Consider the following 22,662-nt stretch of genomic DNA (forward strand, 5'->3'; position numbering starts at 1 on the left):
CCAGGTTTGTTCTGATCTGCTGCTTCCCTTTCTTAAGTTTCCAGCTGCAGGGTGTGGGGGACATCTGGTCCCCAGGTAGCCAGCTACAAGATCCACCAGCCTCAGCATCTGTGGCACAAAGCCACCCACAGGAATTTGAGAGAAATCACACATTACCAGGGCTGATGAGGGCAAGGTTGGCCAGGGAAATGTGGGTCACCTCCTTCTGTTAAAAATGAAAATCGGATCTTGTGTCTCTCTTTCTGTCTGTTTCTTAAGACCCTCAGAAGAATCCCCGTTGCATTTCCAACAAAATGTTAGTCTCCGCCTGGTATCTCAGGTGTCACTAGGGCCCCAGGTGGCCAGATAGACTCATGAAGTTACCACCCATCTAGCAGTGTGGCCCTGAGCCTCAGGTCCCAGCCTGGAAAAGCAGAGTGGGGAGCAGGGACCATCATGTGTATGCACCCATCCCTCTGTCCCCTAGGAAGCCACTGGGAGGCTCTGGACATTCGGGTGGGAGCCTTTTCACTTTTCGTGTAGCCATGAGAGGCAGCAAAGAGCGACTACTTCCACATGCCATTTCTGGGACACTTGGAAGTAGCACCAGCTATTATTGGGGTTTTTTGTTTGTTTTTTTCTTTTTCTTTTTTTTTTTTTTTGTGGTTTTTGGCCAGGGCTGGGCTTGAACCTGCCACCTCTGGCATATGGGACAGGCGCCCTACCCCGTTGAGCCACAGGCACCGCCCTTGTTTGTTTTTTTCTTGAGACCGAGTCTCACTTGGTCACCCTTGGTAGAAGGCCATGGCATGTTAGTTCATAGCAACCTCAAACTCTTGGGTTCGAGTGATCCTCTTGCTTCAGCCTCCCAAGTAGCTGGGACTACAGGCGCCTGCCACAACACCCAATTATTTTTTAGAGACAGGGGTCTCGCTCTGGCTCAGGCTGGTCTCGAACCTGTGAACTCAGGCAATCCATCTGCCTCAGCCTCCCAAGTGCTGGGATTACAGGTGTGAGCCACTGTGCCCAAGAGCTGCCATTGTTGACATTGTTGTTGTTCCCAGAATGAAATGAGTGAGTGCTCCTGTGTGGATCCCACAGCTATCCCGATAGAGGTGGTATTACATTTTCATTATGTTTTGCAGTTGAAGAAACTGCATCCTGTTCAGGAACTTGCTTAGAATCAGTTGCTTGGAATTTAGATCTGGCGAGGGCTGGCTTCAGAGCCACCACCCTGCACAGCCCTCAGAGACCTTTACTCAGGCTTGGGGAGTGGAAAGGTGTGGGGGTGGGGAGAGTGTCTCAAGCTCTGTGGCCTGCGGGGCAGTGAGCACGAGATGGGATGGGGTGGCCCTGTGCAGCCTTCCCAGGAGGTGGGGGTGGCCCTGGCTGGGGGGCCTTGCTTAAACCATCTCTGTACCAGTCAAGGGCACCTGCGTGCCCCCAGTCGTTCAGGCACCAAACCCAGTGTCACTTTGGCTACCCTCTTGTCACCCCTTGTTGGGCTTCAGGGAGGGGTGGGGTGCCCTGCACCAGGCCTGGGCTTCTCTGTAGACGGCACTGCAGCCTTCTCAAAGCTGGACCCCCTGCCTCTCCACCCCTACCATTCACTCCCACACAGCCGGCTAGTGAGAGTGAAAATCAGATCCTTCCCCCTCTCTCTCTTAGTCTGTCTTAAAACCCTCCAGAGAAGGCTCGCCGCCCATGCTTTGTGGTTAGGGCGCTGACCACATACACCGGGGCTGGTGGGTTCAAACCTGGCCAGACCTGCTAGACAACAACAAAAATAGCCAGGCATTATGTATGACAGGCACCTGTAGTCCCAGCTACTTGGATGATGAGGCAAGAGAATTGCTTAAGCCTAAGAACTTGAGGTTGCTGAGAGCTGTGACACTACAGCACTCTACCAACGGTGACATAGTGAGACTCTGTCTCAAAAAAAAAAAAAAAAACACTCTCCAGAGAACATCTGTTCTTGCTGTTAAAACAAAATCTGAATTCCTTAAAGTGGCAGCGAGTTTCTACCTGACCTGGCCCCACCTGCCTCCCAACCTCATGGATTTCTATCCGCTGCCCCAGTCAATGTACCACCACACTGGCCTTTCTGTTCCTCAAGCCCAACAAGGTCATTCCTGCCACAGGGCCTTTGTATCCGCCATCCCCTCTGCCTGGAGCTCCTTTCCCCAGACCACCAGCTCCTTCTCATCACTCTAGCTTGCCCCTCACCAGACTAGAAACTTCATGAATTCAGGGTCTGTGTTGGTTTTGTTCACTACTGCATCCTAGTGCCTGGCCCGCAACAGGCATTCAGTGACTGTTGAGTAAGCAAAGCAGACCCAGCCTTCCTCTCTGTACAATGGGACCAGATCCAACCTCCAGGCAGGGCGATGGTGTGGCTCAGAGGTAACACTCACACACTTCTTCCCCACTGGCCCACTCACTTGGCCACCCCACCTGGAGCCCCCTCAAGCTTCCTCAAGCCTCTGGCCCTGGCAGAGGCGGGGTGGGGGGAGGCAGGGGGACTCTCCCCACCTCAAGTCCCTGCAGATAGCTCAGGGGTTAGTGCCCAGAACCCAGCCTCAACCTCATGCAAATTCTGTCTCCTAGTCCTGCAGCTGTGACCCCTTTATACAGCCCTTTAGAAGAAATCCTTGGGGCTGACTCACACTTCCTTTGTTCCCAGCTGGGTTCTTTCAAATGTCGTTATTATGCAAGGCTGAGGTTTGAGTCCTTCAGAGTCAGCTTGTGGGCCAGGGTGTGTATGCCTCAGTGAACTAGAAAAAGGCCATGGCCCCCCGAGACCCTCGGTCTCAGGATACTTGGGGACACCTCCCTTCCTGGCTGTTGGACCATTTGGTTTGGAGAAACTGCTTTGGGGCCTTTACAGTTTCTTTCTTTCCATCCCCTGCCTGTCCCAAACGCACTCAGAACAATGCCCCTGCCACCCTGGGGCGGGGCCGTTTGGGTGTCTCACATCCCAGCTTTTCCTTTCATACTGGTGAAATAAAGCACTCTTATTCAGCGCCTTTCTCAGGTTTCTTTTTCTTTTTTTTCTTTCTCTGGAAACATGCGAAGTGATGCTTAGTCTCGATTTTCTAGAACAGTTCCACTTTCACAGAATTGTGGTCATTTCAAGAAAAGAGGTTCATCAGAGGTACAATATATTGGTCTGAGTTTCTTGTTTATGCCCCTGGGCGATATTTAACCCATTTTTCTCTGCCTTTGGACAAAATTTGTCTCATGTGTTCAGTGACTCAAGGATTCAAGCTTTGGAGGCTACTTCAGGGTCAACCTCATCCTAGCTGTGTGACGTTGGGCAAGTTACTTAACCTCTCTGAGGCCTGAGCTCCTTGGGGTAGATTAGAACACAATATCCCTCAATATTTTTCCTCCCTCTGTTTGAGTCTTTTCTTTTTTTTTTTGAGACCGTCTCACTATGTTGCCCTCAGTAGAGCACCATGGTGTCACAGCTCACAGCAACCTCCAGCTCTTAGGCTTAGGCAATTCTCTTGCCTCAGCATCTCAAGTAGCTGGGACTACAGGCTCCCACCACAATGCCCAGCTTTTTTTTTTTTGTTGTTGTTGTTGTTGTTGTAGTTGTCATTGTTGTTTAGCTGGCCCAGGCTGGGTTCAAACCCACCAGCCTGGGTGTATGTGACCAACGCTGTACCTACTGTGCTACGGATGCAGAGCCTGTTTGAGTCCTTAAAAAAAATTAAAGTGAGGCTTGGCGCCCAAAGCACAGTTGTTACAGCACCAGTCACATGCACCAAGGCTGGCGGGTTTAAGCCCAGCCCAGGCCAGCTAAACAATAATGACAACTGCAACAACAACAACAACAAAAAATAGCCTGGCATGTGGCAGGCGCCTATAGTCCCAGTTACTTGGGAGGCTGAGGCAAGAGAATCTCTCAAGCCTAAGAGTTTGAGGTTGCTGTGAGCTGTGACACCACTGCGCTTTAGGTAGGGCGACAAAATGAGACTCTGTCTCAAAAAAAAAAAATTAAAGTGAGATTCACATAACATAAAATTTAACCAATTTGAAGCAAACAATTCAGTAGCATTTTTTTAGTACCATTTTGCATATTCATAATTTTGTGCAGCCACCACCTCTGTCTAGGTTCCCCAACATTTTCATCAGGAAAGCCTGTATCCATTAAGTAATCTCTCTCTATCTCTATTCTCTCTGGTGGTAATAAGCATTAACTTATAGTACTATTGAACTTCCTTGGTTGAACCCCCTGAAGAAGAAATGGGGTTTTCCAGCTGAGCCACAGCCTGTGACAATAGGCAGCCTGCTGCTGTCTGTACGGTGTCATCTACCCCGGCGCTGGGACTCTGCTCTGGGTTCAAGTGTCTCTGTTTATGTGGATGTTTATAGTCCTAAGAATTTTAACAGGCAGAGATTTGTAAACCCAATGCCACAATAAGTACCAAAATGATTTCATCACTGCAGAAAGTTTTCTCTTTGTTGCCTCTTTGTGTTCAACCCCTCCCAGCTGCCAGTCCCTGGTAACCACAGCCCTTAACATTTTAGCTATTCTCGAACGTCACAGGAATGGAACCCTATAGATGTGAACTTCTGGGTCTGGCTTCCTTTGTCCAACATAGTCAACCCTGTCGCTGAGAGTCTCAGTTGTCCGTCCTCTCGTGGGTCAGCAGTAGTTCACGGCGTGGTTGTACTGTAGTTAATGTCTTCATTCATCTGTTCAATGACATTGGGGATGTGTCCAGTTTGGGGTGATCATGAACACATTGCTTTAAACATCCTTGTACAGGTGTGTGTGCGCGCGCACATGTGAAGCTCTGTTTTCGTTTCTCTAGGGTAGAAATCCAGCAGTGGGAACACAGGGTTGTACGGTGAGTGTATGGGATTCTGCCCTGTTTGACCCTGGGGAAGGCAAGCCTGTCTGGACCTCAGTCTCCTGCTTCTGTAAAACAGGTATGAGAAGTGCCAACCTTATTATCGTGAGGCTAAACTGAGAAATGTGAGGCACGGAGTGAGTGCTGAGGGGGTTGGGTTTTGTTTCACCGTGTCTATTTTTTTTTTTTTTTTTTTGAGACAGAGCCTCACTTTGTCGCCCTCAGGCGAGTACCATGGTGTCATAGATCACAACAACTTCAAACTCTTGGGCTCAAGTGATCCTTTAGCGTAAGCCTCCCAAGTAGCTGGAACTACAGGCACCCACCATAACACTCGGCTATTTTTAGAGACAGGACAGGGTCTTGCTCTTGCTCAAATTGGTCTCGAAACTGTGAGGTGACACACCCTCCCAGGGTGCTGGGATTACAGGTGTGAGCCACCTCACCTGGCCCGTTTCAGCATGTCGTTAGCCATGCTTTTACCTGCAGCATGGGGGCTGTCAGCCACTGCTGGTTTTTTTTTTTTTGGGGGGGGGGTTGTTTTTTTTTTGAGAGAAAGTGTCACTATGTCACTCTCGGTAGAGTGCTGTGGCATCACAGCTCACAGCAACCTCAAACTCTTGGGCTTAAGTGATTCTCTTGCCTCAGCCTCCCAAATAGCTGGACTACACAATGCCTGGCTACTTTTTGTTCTTGTTGTTCTTATAGTTGTCATTGTCTGGCTGGCCCGGGCCAGGTTTGAACCTGCCAGCCTCAGTGCACATAACCACTGTGCTATGGGCGCCACCCCAGCCAGTGCTGTTTTAAGAGGTGAAGGGTGAGGATTTTCTTTTTTTTCCTTTTTGAAATCTCACTATGTTGCCCTCGGTAGATACAGCTCACAGCAACCTTCAACTCTTGGGCTTAAGGGATTCTCCTGCCTCATCCTCCCAAGCAGCTGGGACTACAGGCGCCTGCCACAATGCCCAGCCATTTTTTGTTGCAGTTGTCATTGTTGCTTAGCAGGCCTGGACTGGGTTCAACCCCACCACCCTCGGTGTATATAGCTGGCGCCGTAACTACTGTGCTACAGGCACCAAGCTGGGTGAGGATTTTCTCGGTCCTCCTTTCTAGGGCCAGAGGTTGGACTCCTGGGGAATTCATCATCAAGTCTGACTGTAGACAGAGATCCTCCCTGTAGGGAAAACAGGCATAAGGGTGACCAGCCCCTTTATTCCACAGAAGGGGAAACTAAGGCTCAGAGAGGGACAGGGCGTTGCCCAGCCCAAGGCCATGCAGCCAGATAGTGGTAGAGCTTTCTCCATGTGGCCCAGGGCTCCTGAGCTGCCAGGCCCCTGCCCCTCCATCTTGACTCCATTTCCCAGTGTTTTTTGAATGAGTTAATGAGTACGCCAGAGCAGTGTGGCAGTTAGGAACACAAGCTCCAGGGCCAGCCTGCTGGGCTTTTACCTCTGGTTCTTCCTCCTGTGAGCTGTGTGGTTTTGAGCACATCCCTGTCCTCTCTGAGCCTCAGTTTCCTCATCTGTAAAATGGGCACAATCATTATGCTTACTGTATAGCTCCATCAAGGGTTTAAATGACCTAAAGTGTGCAAAAAAAAAAAAGAAATGTTTTAAATGAAATTAGGGACAGGGACATGGTGGGGCTGCAAACAGATTATTTCACAGAGGGAGATCCAGTTCTGCCAGAAAAGCAGCCAGTCTCCTTTGTGATTTATTGAAAAGTTGAGGGAAATGTGGATAATTCATGCCCTGTAGCCAACAGACAAGAGGACCAGGCCTTCCCCTCCTCAGAGATGCACTGTCTAATAGTGTAGCCACTCGCCAATTGAGGCTACTGAGCTTTTTTTTTTTTTGAGACAGTCTCACTTTTTCACCCTGGTTAGAGTGCCGTGGCGTCACAGCTCACAGCAACCTCAAACTCCTGAGCTCAAGTAATCCTCTTGCCTCAGCCTCCTGAGTATCTGGGACTACAGGCACCCACCACAACACCTGGCTATTTTTAGAAACAGGGTCTTGCTCTTGCTCAGGCTGGTCTGAAATCCTGAGCTCAAGCCATCCATCTGCTTCAGCCTCCCAGAAAGCGAGGATTATAGGAGTGAGACCCTGTGCCCAGTCAGGCTACCCAGCTCTTAAAGGATGGCCAATAATGGCTGAGATGGGCTGTCAGTGTCAAATGCACACAGGATTTCAAAGAGTTGGCATGAGCAAAAGTCCCGAGACAGGAAGGTGCCAGGCACGTTTGGGGAACAGCAGGAAGGTGAGTGGGTTTGGAGTAGAGGAAATGAGGTGGGGAGAGGAGGAGATTCAGGCAGAGGTATGATCTTGCTGTGTCTGTTGCTATGTCTGTTTCTCCCACTTGACTGTTGCTCCTTTTGGGCAGAGGCTCCTCCTGCCTTTCTGCCTCATACGCCTCCATAGCCCCAGGGTCCAGCATGATTTCTGGGATGTGGTAGGTGCCTATTACATATTTGATGAATGAATGAATGTGCGTTGGTAGTGACTAAACGCAGGTGAGTTACAATGAGCAGCCGGCGGAGAGAGCAACCACCTGCTTTAGTGGAGACTGCGGCATGTACCTGGGTCCACCTTCTAGACTGAAGCATTCACTCTCCAGCTGCTGGGAGAGCTGGGGGCTGACAATGGCCCTGCTGAGTCTCTCTCTCTCTGTCTCTGGGAATGACCCTAGGTATGCACTGGGGGGCAGCCCACCTCCGGTGACTGGTCAATGTGGAATTCAAAGGCCTGGCTCCCTTTTTCCCCAGGTAGGACAATTCTGTGTGCTCTTCTAGCTCCAGAACTTCCTGAGGGATAACTGGGATCTTTGTAGCAACACTCCCTTGCACTCCTACTTACAAAGCAGTGAGCTTCCCAGGGAACTTCCCAGGGAGCCTTTACCTTGTCATTCATCCCTTCATTTGTTGAACAAATATGCCAGGCATTGTCCTCGGATCCAGCAGGGACTCCAAACAGACCAGGACTATTTGGGGATTTTTTTGGATGTTGGCCATCAGGTTTTTGAATTTTGCCAAGACTGAATCTCATCCTCAACCCCACCATTGTCATGCCACCCCCAGAGGGTCTGACTCTGCCCTAGCTCCTTGTGTGGCCCTCAGACAGTGTGAACACATGTCAGGAGAGAACAAGAGCTAACTCAGGAGCTCAGGTCTCTGGATCAAACACACCCAGGCTCAGATTCCAGCTGTGTACTTTTTTTTACACTTCCCTAGTGACTGATAATGTTGTGCGTCTTTTCGTGTGCTTGTTGGCTATTTGTATACCTTCTTTGAAGAAAGGTCTATTCAAGTCCTTTGCTCATTTTAAAATTGAGTTATTTGTCCTTTTGTTGTTGAACTACAGGTGCTCTTCAGATATTCCGTATATAGACCCTCACTGGATACGTGATTTGCAAATATTTTCTCCCATTCTGTGGGTCATCTTTTCACTTTCTCAATAATGTCCTTTGCTCAATTAATGACAATTAAGGTTATGGGGGGAGGAAAAGCAGAAGGAGGGACGGAGGGAGGGAGGTGGGGCCTTGGTGTGTGTCACACTTTATGGGGGCAAGATATGATTGCAAGAGGGACTTTGCCTAACAATTGCAATCAGTGTAACCTGGCTTATTGTACCCTGAATGAATCCCCAACAATAAAAAAGAAAAAAAAATATCCTTTGCTGCACAAAAGGTTTAAATTTTTATAAAGGCCAGTTTCTTTCTTTCTTTTTTAAATTAGAGACAGAGTCTCACTTTATTACCCTCAGTAGAGTGCCGTAGCATCCCAGCTCACAGCAACCTCCAACTCCCAAGCCTCCTGAGTAGCTGGGACGACAGGCGCCTGTCACGCCTAATTATTTTTTGTTGCAGTTTGGCTGGGGCCGGGTTCGAATCCACCACCCTCAGTATACGGGGTTGACGCCCTACCCACTGAGCCACAGGTACCACTCCAGTTTGTTTTTTTCTTTTGTGGCTTGTGCTTCTGCTGTCTTTTTTTTTTTTTTTTTTGAGACAGAGTCTCAAGCTGTCACCCTGGGTAGAGTGCTATGGTGTTACAGCTCACAGCAACCTCAAACTCTTGGGCTTAAGTGATTCTCTTTCCTCAGCTTCCCAAGTAGCCAGGACTACAGGCGCCCACCACAACGCCCGGCTATTTTTTTGTTGCAGTTGTCATTGTCGTTTAGCTGGCCCAGCCCAGGTTTGAACCCACCAGCACCAGAGTATGGCTGGCACCCTACCCACTGAGCTACGGGTGCTGAGCCTTGCTGTCTTCTCTTAGGAATCCCGCAGCGCCTGTGGCTCAACGGAGTAGGGCACCAGCCCCACATGCTGGAGGTGGCGGGTTCAAACCCAACTCTGGCCAAAAACTGCAAAGAAAAAAATAATCCATTGCTAGGGTGGCACCTGTGGCTCAAGGAGTAGGGCACCAGCCCCATATACTGGAGGTGGTGGGTTCAAACCCGGCCTTGGCCAAAAACTGAAAAAAGAGAATCCATTGCCATACCCAACATTGTGAAGACTTACTCTCATGTTTTCTTTAAGTGTTTTATAATTTCAACTGACACTTAGCTCTTTGTCCATTAGAGGCCCAACTTCCTTCTTCTGCTTGTCGTTCTGGCACCATTTGTTGAACAATTGTCCTTTCCTCAGTGAATGGTCTTGTTTGTCAAAAAGCAATTGGTCATAGATGTGTGGGTTTATTTCTGGACTCTGAGTTCTATTCTATGTATCTATATGTCTGAACTTATGTCAGTAGCACAGAGGTTTGCTGCAGGCTTTGTGTCTTTTTGACCTTCAGTTTCCTCACCTATAACGTGAGGGTGGAAGTCCTAGCAGGAGTCTATGGACAAAATGAGCTGATAGAGATATAGCTGACTCCACGTCTGGCCTGCGGGAGAAGCAGTTGCTATTGCTATTGCTATTAGCCTGGAAGGACATGCATATCTGAGATGGGGGTTGTGTTTAGAGTCTCTTTCAGGAAGGTGGAAAGGAGATTGGCCACCATGTCTTAGTCTATTTAAGCAAGATCAAAGTTCTGGCAGATTCAGAGTCTGGTGAGGACTTGCATTCTAGTCAAGAATAGGTTTCTTCTCAGTGTGTCCTCACATGGTAGAAGGGACAAAAGAGCACTCTGGGGGCCTCTTTCACAAGGGCACTAATCCCACTCATGAGGGCTCCATCCTCATGACCTAATCACCTCCCAAAGGTCTCACCTCCTAATACTCTCTCATTGAAAATTAGGTTTCTTTTTCTTTCTTTTCTAGTGTAATTTTTTTCAGGTTTTTTCCCTTTTATTTTTCTCTGACATGCATTAATTACACATATTTATGGGATACATAGTGATGTTATATTTTGATACACACATATAATGTGTAATGATCAAATTAGGATAATTATCACAGCCTATCTATTACCTCAATCATTTATCATTTCCTTGTGTTGTAAACATTCAAAATCCTCTATTCTAGCTTTTGAAGAATCGGCAAGAAATTATAGTTATCCATATTCATTCTACAGTGGGATGTACAAATTTTGGGAGGCTGGACGTTGCCGGGAACAAACATTTGAACTATAGCAGTGTGCAGGGAGGGCAGACATCATCACTGGTACAGCAGGCTGGCCCACCATGCATCAAAGCTCATAACTTCACCAGTCTCCCCTGAGTCCCACCCTGAGCCTGAGTGGAATTGAGAAAAAGGGGTACAGACCCAAGAAGCAGCAGTTTGTCCAGTGACCTTCTGGTGATAGTTTATGAATGAGAGAGCAGGAAGCCTCCTTGTCACTAAGTAGGGAGGGGCCTAGCAATAAGTAGCTGAGCCTCAGAGTCATTCAGCTCCTCCCTGCCCCAGACACTGATGCAGGAAGGCTGTGGTGTGCCCTGGAACTTGTTCTTATCTAAGGACACCATATTATCAGAAAACTCATGCAGTCAGCCCCTGGGCCTACGATGAACAGGTGACTCTCCTCACCTTATGGCAGCTCTATCTCCCTGTCCTTCCCTCTGTCCACCCATGAATTCACGTGATTTTGTGTTGCATTTCAAAGCAAGTTGCAGAGATCCATACACTGCCCCCTTGCATACTTTGGCAGGCATTTCATCAACTAAAGTTCAAAATTTGTCTTCTCGTAAAATTTATAATTTTTTTAAAAATCCCAAGGAAATTATTCCCTGGTGACCATCCAGGATAGAGGGTTAAACTTTAGGTTGAGAACTACCTCTACCCATTCCCTGGGAAGCCTGACTATTGAAAGACAACTGAGAGGAACCCTTTGTTCTGGGGGGTGGGGTGGGGGAGGGATTGGTCCCTGGCTCTGCCTCTTAACTAGCTGCAAGGTCTTAGGCAGGACACATCACTTGTCCAAGCCTCAATTTCCTCATCTCTAAATTGGGTTTAAGGAAAGCACCTACGTCTCAATTGTCATGAGGACTAACAGAGTCTCTATACATGAAGCACCTGGGTTAGCTAAGGACAGCTATTGCTATCATGGAGATGTCAGTATGGATACTCTTCCAGAACACCTTCTCTTAGGGCACTTGGGTTCTTTGTTCCTGGCAACCAGATGCATTTTTGGCCTTATCTGTCTGGGAACTGGAGATTAGGCTGGGTGAGTGTGAAGCTGGGGCCCATGATTCCTCTTGCCTTAACCCTTGTCCTCACTGGAGCAGGTGGCAGGAGACTCCCTTCTAGTAGCTTTGATCTCATTGAAAGCTAGAGCTTGGGAAGACCTGAAAAGGGGTTTGGTTTCTTCAGGCCCAGGAGTGAGGGTGGAGGATTGGGTGGGGGGATAATCCTTCAAAGAGGGGAGGTTTACCCAACGTGTGTCAACAAACCCACTTGTCTGCTCATGACAGTAATTGAAGACACCGATTTTGCAACATGTGGAGGTGGTGAAACACTATGGCCTCTGGATATTTTGCAGGAGATTCCAAGGAACTGCACGTTCCAAGGAGTTAACACAAAGCACCCTGGCGCTGGAAGAGCTTACATTCTAGAGAGATTGTATACTGGCTGCCCACTGGCCAGAGTCAGCTCACAGATTACTTTCAGCACATGGTCTGTGTTAAATTAGTTTGTTTGTTTTATATTTGAATTTGTTGCCAATATACTTTAAAATGTGGAGACTGTACATTAAAGTATCTTGAAAAACCAGGTCTGGCAACACTGGGCCCACGTTACTACGTGTCCACCGCTGACCAGGTGTGATCAGCTCCTCTAGCATGGATTTCTAAGGGCCAGCTTGTCACTGCTACACCAGGGTTACCTGGCCTAACTGGCAAGATTGACACAGACCCACGTATTTATGGTTAAAGACAGTTCAGGCAAGGTGGCTCATGCCTATAACCCTAACACTGTGGTAAGACTTGGGTTTGCGTTTTGGTTCTACCTCTCTTTAGCTGTGTGTCCTCAGGCTGTCATTGGCTGGGACCTCAATTTTACCTTTTGTAAAATGGTGATAAGAAATGAGGTTATGTAGGCCCAGTCTCAAATATCTCTACTCCTCCATTCTACTTTGCCTCCAGCCATTCTGAAATACTGGCAGTTTGCTAAATGCTTCCTGCTCTCTCTCCCCTCTCTGGGCCCTCCATGTGCAGTTCCCTCTGCCTGGAATGCTCACACTCCAGCCGTGAGGATTACCTGAACAAAAGGTTATAAACCCAGCACCAAAATGCCCAGACTTGTGCAGCTTGGGAGCAGATAGGTGGGGGAGATCTGGAAGCTGAGAGAAAGGTGGGGAATTCCCAGGCTCAGACCAGAAGCCTGGGAGCCTCCACCTTCATGCTAGCTCCCTTCCCCATTACTTCTGTGGTCTTCAGGTGCCTTGGGGAAGGCCAGAGAGGACCCACCACTCATGAGGGGTTGGATTCCCTCTTGGTTACTGTCCCTGCTCCCTTCTCAGCCCAGGAGCCTGTTTACTCTAAAGGTCAGGGTTGAGGTGTAGAGGCTGAAACCTCATAGAGGCTTCTGTCAGAGAGGCTGTGGGCAAGCCACCTAGCTTCTGTGAACCTCAGTTTCCTCACCTGTGTCTTCTTTACAGGATCTGGGGGGTACATGGGATATTCCCTACAAAGATTTTTGGACAGGACATGGCTTAGTACATCTTAGCTCTTTTATGAAATTTACACTTTTGCTGAATACCTTCTGGATGCCTGGTACTACAGGAGATTGTGGGTGTTAGGGGGCCTAACACAGCCATATACAAACCCTTTTCCTCTCCCCACTTCTCTCCTCCTAAGACAAAGACACAAAGGATCTGACTAGCCCAGCCCCTGAGAAGTTCCTGCTGAAAGACCCTAACCTGTCAGGCAATCTGTGGAATGTGCCCACACCCCATGGTCACATATAAAAGGGGTCTCTAATGCCCCCTATTTGCCCCCACAGATGCCATCTTTGCACTGCCCAGATGGGTCACCCTCTCCTTTCAATAAAGCTGACCTAAACTTCTCTCCTGTCTCGGGGGCAACTGTTTATACCTTTCACTTGGAGTTCAAAGTCTCCCTTAAGAACTAATCTTGAGGCTCGGCACCTGTGGCTCAAGCAGCTAAGGCACCAGCCACATATACCAGTGCTGGTGGGTTCAAATCCAGCCTGGTCCTGCCAAACAACAATAACAACTGCAACCAAAAAATAGCCAGGTGTTGTGGCAGGTGCCTGTGGTCCCAGCTTCTTGAGAGGCAACAGAATTGCTTAAGCCCAGGAGTTGGAGGTTGCTGTGAGCTGTGATGCCATATCACTCTACCCAGGGTGACAGCTTGAGGCTCTGTCTCAAAAAAAAACAAACTAATCTTGACTTTAATGGAATGCCTGATTTAAGATTTTGGGACTTTGCTGACTGGGGACATCCGATTCTTAGTAAACAGTTTCCAGGAATTTTATCTGAAAGATGTGTACAAAGATTTGGCTTTCACTTGATTCACAGTAGTGATATTTATAAAGTGAAATTGCCTTATTGTCGAACTGTAGGATATCAGTTAAATATGTGATGAGACAAATAGAATATTATGCAGTCATTCAAGAGGAAGCAGATGGGTATTTGATATGGAAAGATGTTTGTTATTAAGGGAAAATAATATGCAAAACAATATTTATATATAGTATATAAATATACACACATATATGAAGAGTGCCCAAAAAGTATATACATTTTTATATACAGAATATACAGAAAGGCAAAAATGCATTAAAATTGTAATGCTGGCTCGGCGTCTGTGGCTCAAGTGGCTAAGACTCTAGCTACATACACCTGAGCTGACCAGTTAGAATCCAGCTCCAGGCTGGATTCGTTGCCAAACAACGACAGCTGCAACCAATAAATAGCCAGGTGTTGTGGCAGGCGCCTGTAGTCCCAGCTACTTGGGAGGCAGAGGCAAGAGAATTGCTTGAGCCCAGGAGTTGGAGGTTGCTGTGAGCTGTGATGCCACAGCACTCTACTCAGGGTGACAGCTTAAGGCTCTGTCTCAAAAAAAAACAAAATAAAATTGTAATGCTCAAGTCATGTTTGATTACTGCAAATACAAGAGATATGAGATATAATATACAAGATAACAAATGTTATCAGTATATACCAAGTATTAAACTTTTATTTATTTATTTATTTATTTATTGGGAGACAGAGTCTCATTTTGTCGCCCTCGGTAGAGTGCTGTGTCATCACAGCTCACAGCAACCTCCAACTCCTGGGCTTAGGCGATTCTCAGCCTCCCACGTAGGTGGGACTACAGGCGCCTGGCACCACGCCCGGCTATTTTTGTTGTTGTTGTTATATTTGCCCGCCAGCCTCGGTGTACGTGGCCGGCGCTCTTGATCATTCCCCATAAAAATGAGCCTCCTATTTCAGTTATTTACTAACCTCGGAGTACTGTAAAGCAAGGTAAAGATGAATAATCATCTTCTCCAGGTAATTTGCATGCACATCAAATTTTGAGATACGTTGAAGGAAGGAGTGCCTTACCTCCCAGCCTTCACTTATTTTTTCCCATTTATCAATGATTAATTTCATCCATTCATTTCTAATTTGCCGCCGTTTTCTTTGATGTACGCATGCGCACTCCTAGTGGCTAGAGAGGCCGCTCGCCCCGACGATCCCGCCTCCTGAGGCTGACGATTAGTCGGCTCTGCCAGAGCGCTTCTGATTGGTGGCTCCGAGCCGGGCCTCGCTGCCTATCAAATTGTGAAAACTGCGGTAGGACAGAATGGCTGCAGCTGCGGACTCGTTTTCCAGTGGTGGCTCAGCGGCCGTGCGGTTGCCGCGGTCGCCGCCGCTGAAGGTGCTGGCGGAGCAGCTGCGGCGCGACACAGAAGGTGGCCCGGGCGCGTGGCAGCTGTCGCGGGCGGCAGCGGGCCGCAGACCGCTGGAGCTGGTGGCCGTGTGGATGCAAGGCACGGTGGTGGCAACGGGCGACGGAGAGGCCCGGCTGTGGGACCCGAGCGGGGCCTTCTCCGTGCGCGGCCTGGAGCGGGTGCCCCGCGGGCGGCCCTGCGTCACCCCAGGTAACACCAGAACCTCAGTTGAGGCTCTCTTTTCTCTCTGCGCAGCGAAATTGCCGGGTTGGGGTTGTCCCACTCCGGGCCTTTGCACTCGCCTCCCGCCACACTACCCTTACTTCTTTCAGTCAGGCTTCCTGACGATAAGCATGACTTGCTGCTCGTTTAAAAATACAGTGCTTTTTGGCACATGGCCCCTCCCCACAGGTGATATTCCTTTCTCTGTCAAGTTTTGGGAAACACTGTACTACGAAACTTCTAGTCCTTACCGTCTCTACTCAAAGGTACCTTTCTGCGGGAAACACTCCAATCCCTAGGAACAGGGGGACCCTCCTGTACCTCTCCTTCATGGAGCTGTCTTCGGCTGTAGTGAACTGCTGGTCACTGATGTTTGCCTCTTCAAACTGGAGGTGCATCAGACTCACCCGGAGGGCTGCTGGATGCTCAGATGGCTGGGCTCCACCCTCAGGCAGAGCTTCTGAGTCACTTGGTTCTGGTGGGCCTGAAAATGTGCTTTTTGACCAGCTGTCAGGCGATGCTGATGCTGCTGGTCTGGGGACCACACTTCGAAACACTGGACCAGACTGAGCCACTGGAACGGTGTGGTTCTGACAACTGCATCCGTGTCTGGCCCAGTGCCTGGCACACAGGGCTCTAAGAGCCTTTTGTTTGGGTGACAGGAATTGGGCACCCAGGATCTCTTCTCCCTCATTCACTGGATGTCATTTGAGCATGTGGCGGACATCAGGTCCCATCTGTGACACTGGGCTCCTGGCAGGGGTTAGACTGGCAACAGATTTCCCAAAGGATAGTGTGGTCCAGGGAGGCTGAGGATTTCTGAAGGATCAGTGGGCTTCTCCTCTTCTTGTCTCCCTCTCCTGTGAAATCAGGCCAGAGTCACTTCCTTTTAAGAGCCCTTCTTGCTCAGAGAGTCTTGGATTCTAATTAAAGGCAGATGGGTCCACAGCCTGTCCTGGACTGGCTGGTCCTGCCTGGGCTGCTCTGGACTCAGATCTAAGTTGAGTTCCTGGCTTCATCTCTTCCCAGATGAGCTGCCTGGCATGTATCTTAACCATTCTGGCTCTCTAATCCTTTTTAAAAGAGGCTAATAAATCCTTATGTTGTATAGTTTGAATAACTAAACAATCTGTAAGGGTTCAAAAAGTTGTGACTCTTGATATTTACTGTAACTTGCTCCTGCTCCCTTCCCCCTCAGCCTCTGCCCTTGGCTCCAGGGTTGCCAAACAGCAGGCTGCCACCACTTTTCACATGTTTTGCAAACTAAACACAGTTTTTACTTTTTTTTTGAGACAGAGCCTCAAACTGTCACCCTGGGTAGAGTGCCATGGCATCATAGTTCACAGCAATCTCCAACTTCTGGGCTCAAGCGATTCTCCTGCCTCCGCCTCCCAAGTAGCTGGGACTACAGGTGCCCACCACAATGCCTGAGCAGGCCCAGGGTGGATTTGAACCCGCCAGCTCAGGTGTATGTGGCTGGCACCTTAGCCGCTTGAGCCACAGGCGCTGAGCCTTTATTTTAATTTTTTGAGACAGTCTCACTATTGCCCTCAGCTAGAGTGCTATGGCATCTCCCTAGCTCATAACAGCCTCAAACTCCTGGGTTTAAGCAATCTCCCTGTGTCAGCGTTCCAAGTAGCTGGGACCATAGGTTTCCCCCCAACACACACATCACCCAGCTAATTTTTCTATTTTTTGTAGAGATGGGGTCTCGCTTTTGCTGAGGCTGATCTTGAACTCCTGAATTCTCATCGCAGCCTCCCAGAGTTCTAGGATTACAGGCGTGAGGTTGTGCCCAACCATTCTACGTTTTTTTTTTTGTTTTTTTTTTAATAATTTATTTTATTATTTTATTTTTTTGCAGTTTTTGGCCAAGGCTAGGTTTGAACCCGCCACCTCCGGCATATGGGACCGGGGCCCTACTCCTTTGAGCCACATGTGCCACCCCCATTTTATGTTTTTTAATAGTTGAAAAAAATCATATGTGAAAAATCATATGACATTCAGATGTCAGTGTTCATAGGAAAGTTTTATGGGAACTCATCTTACATAACATCCAAGACTGCTGTTTCGCTACATCTGCAGAGTTGAGTAGTTGCAACAGAGACCTTATGTCCTGAAAAGCCTAAAATATTTACTATCTGGCCCTTTGCAGAAAAAGTTTGCTAACTGTTGGCTTTAGCATTAGTCTAACTCATAACCCATGCTGCTTGGTATCTTGGTCCCCAGGAAAAGCCCCTTGATGGCAGGCTTGCGCAGTCTCTCACATCAGGTCCCAACCCCAGCATAAGCCTAATACCCAGTAGGTACTTCAGTGTTTGAATAAACGGGCATCAGTGAATCTGTCTGACACACCCACTGGCCTGAAGGCCCCCAAGCAAGGGCCATGTAATTTTTCTTGCTATTTAATACCAACTCTTGCTTGACACAGCTGAGTCACTGCTTCCAGATGGAAAGCCTAGGAAGTAAGCAGGCTACTGACACTCAAATAATATGGCAGGCATGAACAGAAGGTGTGGCAACTCAAAGGAGGGACAGCTGATGCAGGCTTGTGCGGTCAGGGAAAGGCTTTCTTGAAGAGGCAGCCCTGAAAGATGTGTAAGAGTTACCTGTGGGACCAGTGCTTCTGGGTTGCCTGGGACTTCAGGGTCCCGGGATGTGGGACTTCCCATGTTAAAACTGGGACAGTTGGGCACATTAGGTCCACGTGCTGTGGGAAGACAATACAGAGCTTCCTGGAACAGCGTGTGCAAAGGTTTGGAGGTGAGAGAGCCCAGTGCCTCTGGGGGAGCGCGGGACAGCATGTAGGGCAGTGGTGAAAGGTAGGAGGGTCCCATCCTGACTGGCCTTGGGACTCTACTCACCATGCCAGTGCAACAGTGCTGTTCCTCCCCTACTTCCTTCTCTGGAATATCCAAGAGTTTGTTTCCATAAACCCCAGGTGCAGAGTTGAGTCAGAAACTCTTCCTGCCCTGGAGTTGCTCCTAGTCTGCAGGGGGAGCAGAAAAACTGAACACCCAGGCTCTCCATGATAGCCCAGGTTCTGGAGCTGGATTTGAGAACATTGCTGCAGCAGTGGGTTGGGGATGGGTTTGAGGACAATGCTGGCAGGAGACTGGCATTACAGCTCACAGCAACCTCAAACTCTTGGGCTTAAGAGACTCTCTTGCATCAGCCTCCCAAGTAGCTGAGACTACAGGCACACGCCACAATGCCCTGCTATTTTTTTGTTACAGTTGTTGTTGTCTTTTTTTTTGTTTTTGTTTTTGTTTTTTTAGCTGTCCTGGGTCAGATTCAAACCTGCCACCCTTGGTGTAAGTGGCTGGCGCCCTGCCTATTGAACTACAGGCACCGCTGTAGTCATTCTGGTTTTTTTGGTTGTTTTTTGAGACAGAGTCTCACTGTTGACCCAGGCTAGAGTGCTATGGCATCAGGCTAGCTCACAGCAATCTCATATTCCTGGAATCAAGTGATCCTCCTGCCTCAGCCACAGCGCATGGCTAATTTTTCTTTTGCAGTTTTTGGCCAGGGCTGGGTTTGAACCCGCTATCTCAGGCATATGGGGCCGGTGCCCTACTCCGTTGAGCCACAGGTGCCGCCCTAATTTTTCTATTTTTATTTTTAGAGACAGAGTCTCACTATGTCACCCTCAGTAGAGCACTGTGGCATCACAGCTCACAGCAACCTTAAACTCTTGGGCTTAAGTGATTCTCTTGCCTCAGCCTCCCAAGCGCTGGGACTATAGGCACCCCGCCACAACACCCAGCTGTTCTTTGGTTGCAGTTGTTATTGTTGATTTTAGCTGGCCCCGCTGGGTTTGAACCCTCCAGCCTCGGTGTACATGGCAGACGCCCTACCCACTGAGCTACAGGCGCCACCAATTTTTTTTTTTTTTTTTTGTGGTTTTTGGCCAGGGCTGGGTTTGAACCTGCCACCTCCGGCATATGGGACCGGCGCCCTACTCCTTGAGCCACAGGCGCCGCTCCAATTTTTCTTTTTTTAATAGAGACAGGGTCTCACTCTTGATCAGGCTGATCTCCAACTTCTGAGCTCAGGCAGTCCTTCTGTCTCAACCTCCCAGAATGCTGGGATTACAGATGTGAGCCAGTGCACCCAGCCCAGTCATTCTGTTTCTGAGGGCTCCATCTCCAGCACTTTAAGACAGTTCAGAGGGCTGGCAAGTACATTTTTAGACCTAGTCTCTGTCACTAAGGGGCTCAAGTAGAATCCAGAGATGAGTTCAGAGACACTGAGTAAACCCTGAGTTCAGCCTGGGGCTGAACACCCAACGGTCAGGGTTCAGGCTTGCCTGACCTCCTTCATTCAAAGCCTTGGCCCTACATGCAGTGTAATTAAAGTGGCCTAGCTGGGGCAGGCAGCAGGGGCTGGCAGCGTGCCTGCCCTTCCTGCAGCATTTGGAGTTTTCTTTTATACAATCAAGTTTTATGTGATTAGAACTGGCCAAGCTTTGCTTTCAAGGAGAGAACCACTTCCCCAAGGGAGTGGGAAGAGAATCTCAGCTAATGTGTCATTAGATCATCCTGGTGGCAGCCTGCCCTTCTGTGGATTTGCTTGCGTCTGCCTGACAGTGGTCAAAATAAAGCTGGAGGTGGCAGGGGTAAGTCCTGGGCGTCTGGCACAGTGGGGGGCCTGGGGATGTTGCCTGCCAGCTATTTTGGCAACAATGAGAATTGGATTTGCTTTGGGGCAGTCTGGATGTGTCTATGCAGAAAGAGGCCCTGTCCTGGGTACAGAGACCAGTCACATAACTCTGTAGCATTGAATAAGGAACAGGATTAGAGAAAAGCCTGGGTTTTCTGCCCAGGCCATTAGAACAACCTAATTGTAACTCATACTCCAATGTGAGAGTCTCTTCCATTGGATGAGTTTGTTCATGATGATTTCTTTTTTCTTTTCTTTTTGCAGCTTTTGGCCAGGGCTGGGTTTGAACCCACCACCTCCGGCATATGGGGCCGGCACCCTACTCCTTTTGAGCCACAGATGCCGCCCTGATTTCTTTTTTTTTTTTAAGAGATAGAGTCTCACTTGATCGCCCTTGGTAGAGTACTGTTGCATCACAGCTCACAGCAACCTCCAACTCCTGGGCTAAGGTGATTCTCTTGCCTCAGCCTCCCGAGTAGCTGGGACTACAGGCGCCCGCCACAACGCTCAGCTATTTTTTGTTGCAGTTTGGCCGGGTCCGGGCTTGAACCCGCCACCCTCGGTATGTGGGGCCGGCACCCTACTCACTGTGCCACAGGCACCGCCCAAGTCCATGATGATTTCATTTAACATATTAAATATGTTAATATTAACATATTAAAAACAGAAACCAAAGAAGATACAGATGTCATCCTCCAGGTTAAATGTTAAACTTATAATTAATATATGTCCTGATCTCTGACTGCCTGGCATTTTGATACCGACTATCTGAATGTTTTCCTGTCTCTGACTGAGTTAAACCCTCTGAAGGACTGGATCTGTTTGCTCTTCACCTCCCCACCTCCGCCCCCTTTGTTAACACAGTATTGCTACAGCTTTTCTTCTTTTTCCAGGAAAGTATGTGATGGTAATGGGAGTGGTGCTAGCCTGCAGCCCTGAACCGTGCCTTCTGGCGGTGAAGATGACAGATCTTTCTGATAATCCCATCCATGAAAGAATGTGGGCACTGGAAGTGGAAGATTTACACAGGAGTATTCCGTAGATGATGTCAGAACTGTCCTTAAAAATTTCTGAAATTCATGGAACAAGATTTAGGTTCTTACAACTTCGTGGATTTCATGGACTTTGTTCAGTATGCGTTTCTCAAAAGTTTCTCTGAGACCTTTGCTTTGGTGACCAAGGAGTCTAGATGTAGGAGTTTTTAATTCCTGGTTCTCCAGTTCACACAGCCTCCGCTGCCCCGCTGTGACTGTGCTTGCTGATGAGAAGCAGATTCTGTGTTTGTTTTCATTTTTTTCCTGGTTTGTGTGTGTTAATTCTCTCTCTGAAGCGCTCAGAAATCTCATGTTGCATTTTCCAAATTTTCTGAGTGATGATACTTTTTCCATTACTGCTACATGTCTGTTCTGAGGCAAAATTTGAATCTCAGTCATTGCCTGTGGTGATTAAAGTATGGTTATGGGCAGGAATGACGACATGGCTCCTTGTTGTCCTTGTCAACAACTGCCACATCCAGTTTGCAAGTCAAATGGCATTTCCTAATGCCAAGCGCAGCAGCCCTCAAGGACACAGCTCCCTTTCTGCTATGGACGCTGCTCAGACACTTAAAGTCCATTTCTCTCAGTAGGGAAGTTGACACCTTCTTTCTCTCAGAGATGTTAAGCCGTTTTCAGATTTTTTTAGAGATAGAGTCTCACTTTATTGCCCTTGGTGGAGTGCTATGGCGTCACAGCTAACAGCAACCTCCAGCTCTTGGGCTTAGGCGATTCTCTTGCCTCAGCCTCCCAAGTAGCTGGGAACACAGGCACCCGCCACAACACCCGGCTGTTTTTTTTGTTGCAGTTTGGCCGAGGCTGGGTTCGAACCCGCCACCCTTGGTATATGGGGCTGGCATCCCACCCACTGAGCCATAGGCGCCGCCCAGATTTTCTTGATAAAATTAAAAAATCAAGGTTGAGGGCGGCACCTGTGGCTCAAAGGGGTAGGGCACCGGCCCCATATGCCAGAGGTGGTGGGTTCAAACCCAGCCCTGGCCAAAAAGTGCAAAAAAAAAAAAATCAAGGTTGAGAACAACTTTCAGGGCTTAGCTAAACTTCTACCTCATAACTTTTGGCCAGATACCACAAGGGAACAGCCTCCTGCTTGGAGCTCTTGCATCTTTTTCTGTGGAATGACTTTTTGTCATGCTTCATGGAATGTTGGGTTTCTGCAGTCTGCCTTATGCCTGATTTTCCTTTAGATTGTAAATCTCTGAGTCAGATCATGTCCTGACATTGCTGTACAGTTTTGCCTGGATGAATGATATTCCAACAATTCTAATAAATTGTTTCATATGCTACATGTTTTTTTTTTAAATATACTTTTTTTTTTGAGACAGTCTCAAGCTGTCACCCTGGGTAGAGTGCTGTGGCATCACAGCTCACAGCAACCTCCAACTCTTGGGCTCCAGTGATCGTCTTACCTCAGTTTTTCTATATTTAGTAGAGTCAGTATCTTGCTTTTGCTCAGGTTGGTCTCAAACTCATGAGCTTAGGCAATCCACCCACCTCGGCCTCCCAGAGTGCTAGGATTACAGGTGTGAGCCAAAATAGACTTTATTTTTTATAGCAGTTTAGGTTTGCAGAAAAATTAAACAGAGTACAGAGAATTCCTGTGCACTCCAC

The 22,662-nt window shown here is 48.3% G+C and overlaps 1 protein-coding gene across 1 annotated transcript; it reads left to right on the forward strand.

Moving 5' to 3' along the window:
- Window positions 1–15,012: 15,012 nt before the first annotated feature.
- Window positions 15,013–22,331, forward strand: RMI2 (RecQ mediated genome instability 2). Its single transcript, XM_053557823.1, has 2 exons — window positions 15,013–15,325; window positions 20,893–22,331. The coding sequence occupies exons 1-2, from the start codon at window positions 15,028–15,030 to the stop codon at window positions 21,039–21,041; spliced, it is 447 nt and encodes a 148-aa protein (XP_053413798.1). The 5' UTR covers window positions 15,013–15,027; the 3' UTR covers window positions 21,042–22,331.
- Window positions 22,332–22,662: the final 331 nt, after the last annotated feature.

Source organism: Nycticebus coucang, chromosome 12, assembly GCF_027406575.1.
Source record: "Nycticebus coucang isolate mNycCou1 chromosome 12, mNycCou1.pri, whole genome shotgun sequence".
Lineage (NCBI taxonomy): Eukaryota > Metazoa > Chordata > Mammalia > Primates > Lorisidae > Nycticebus > Nycticebus coucang.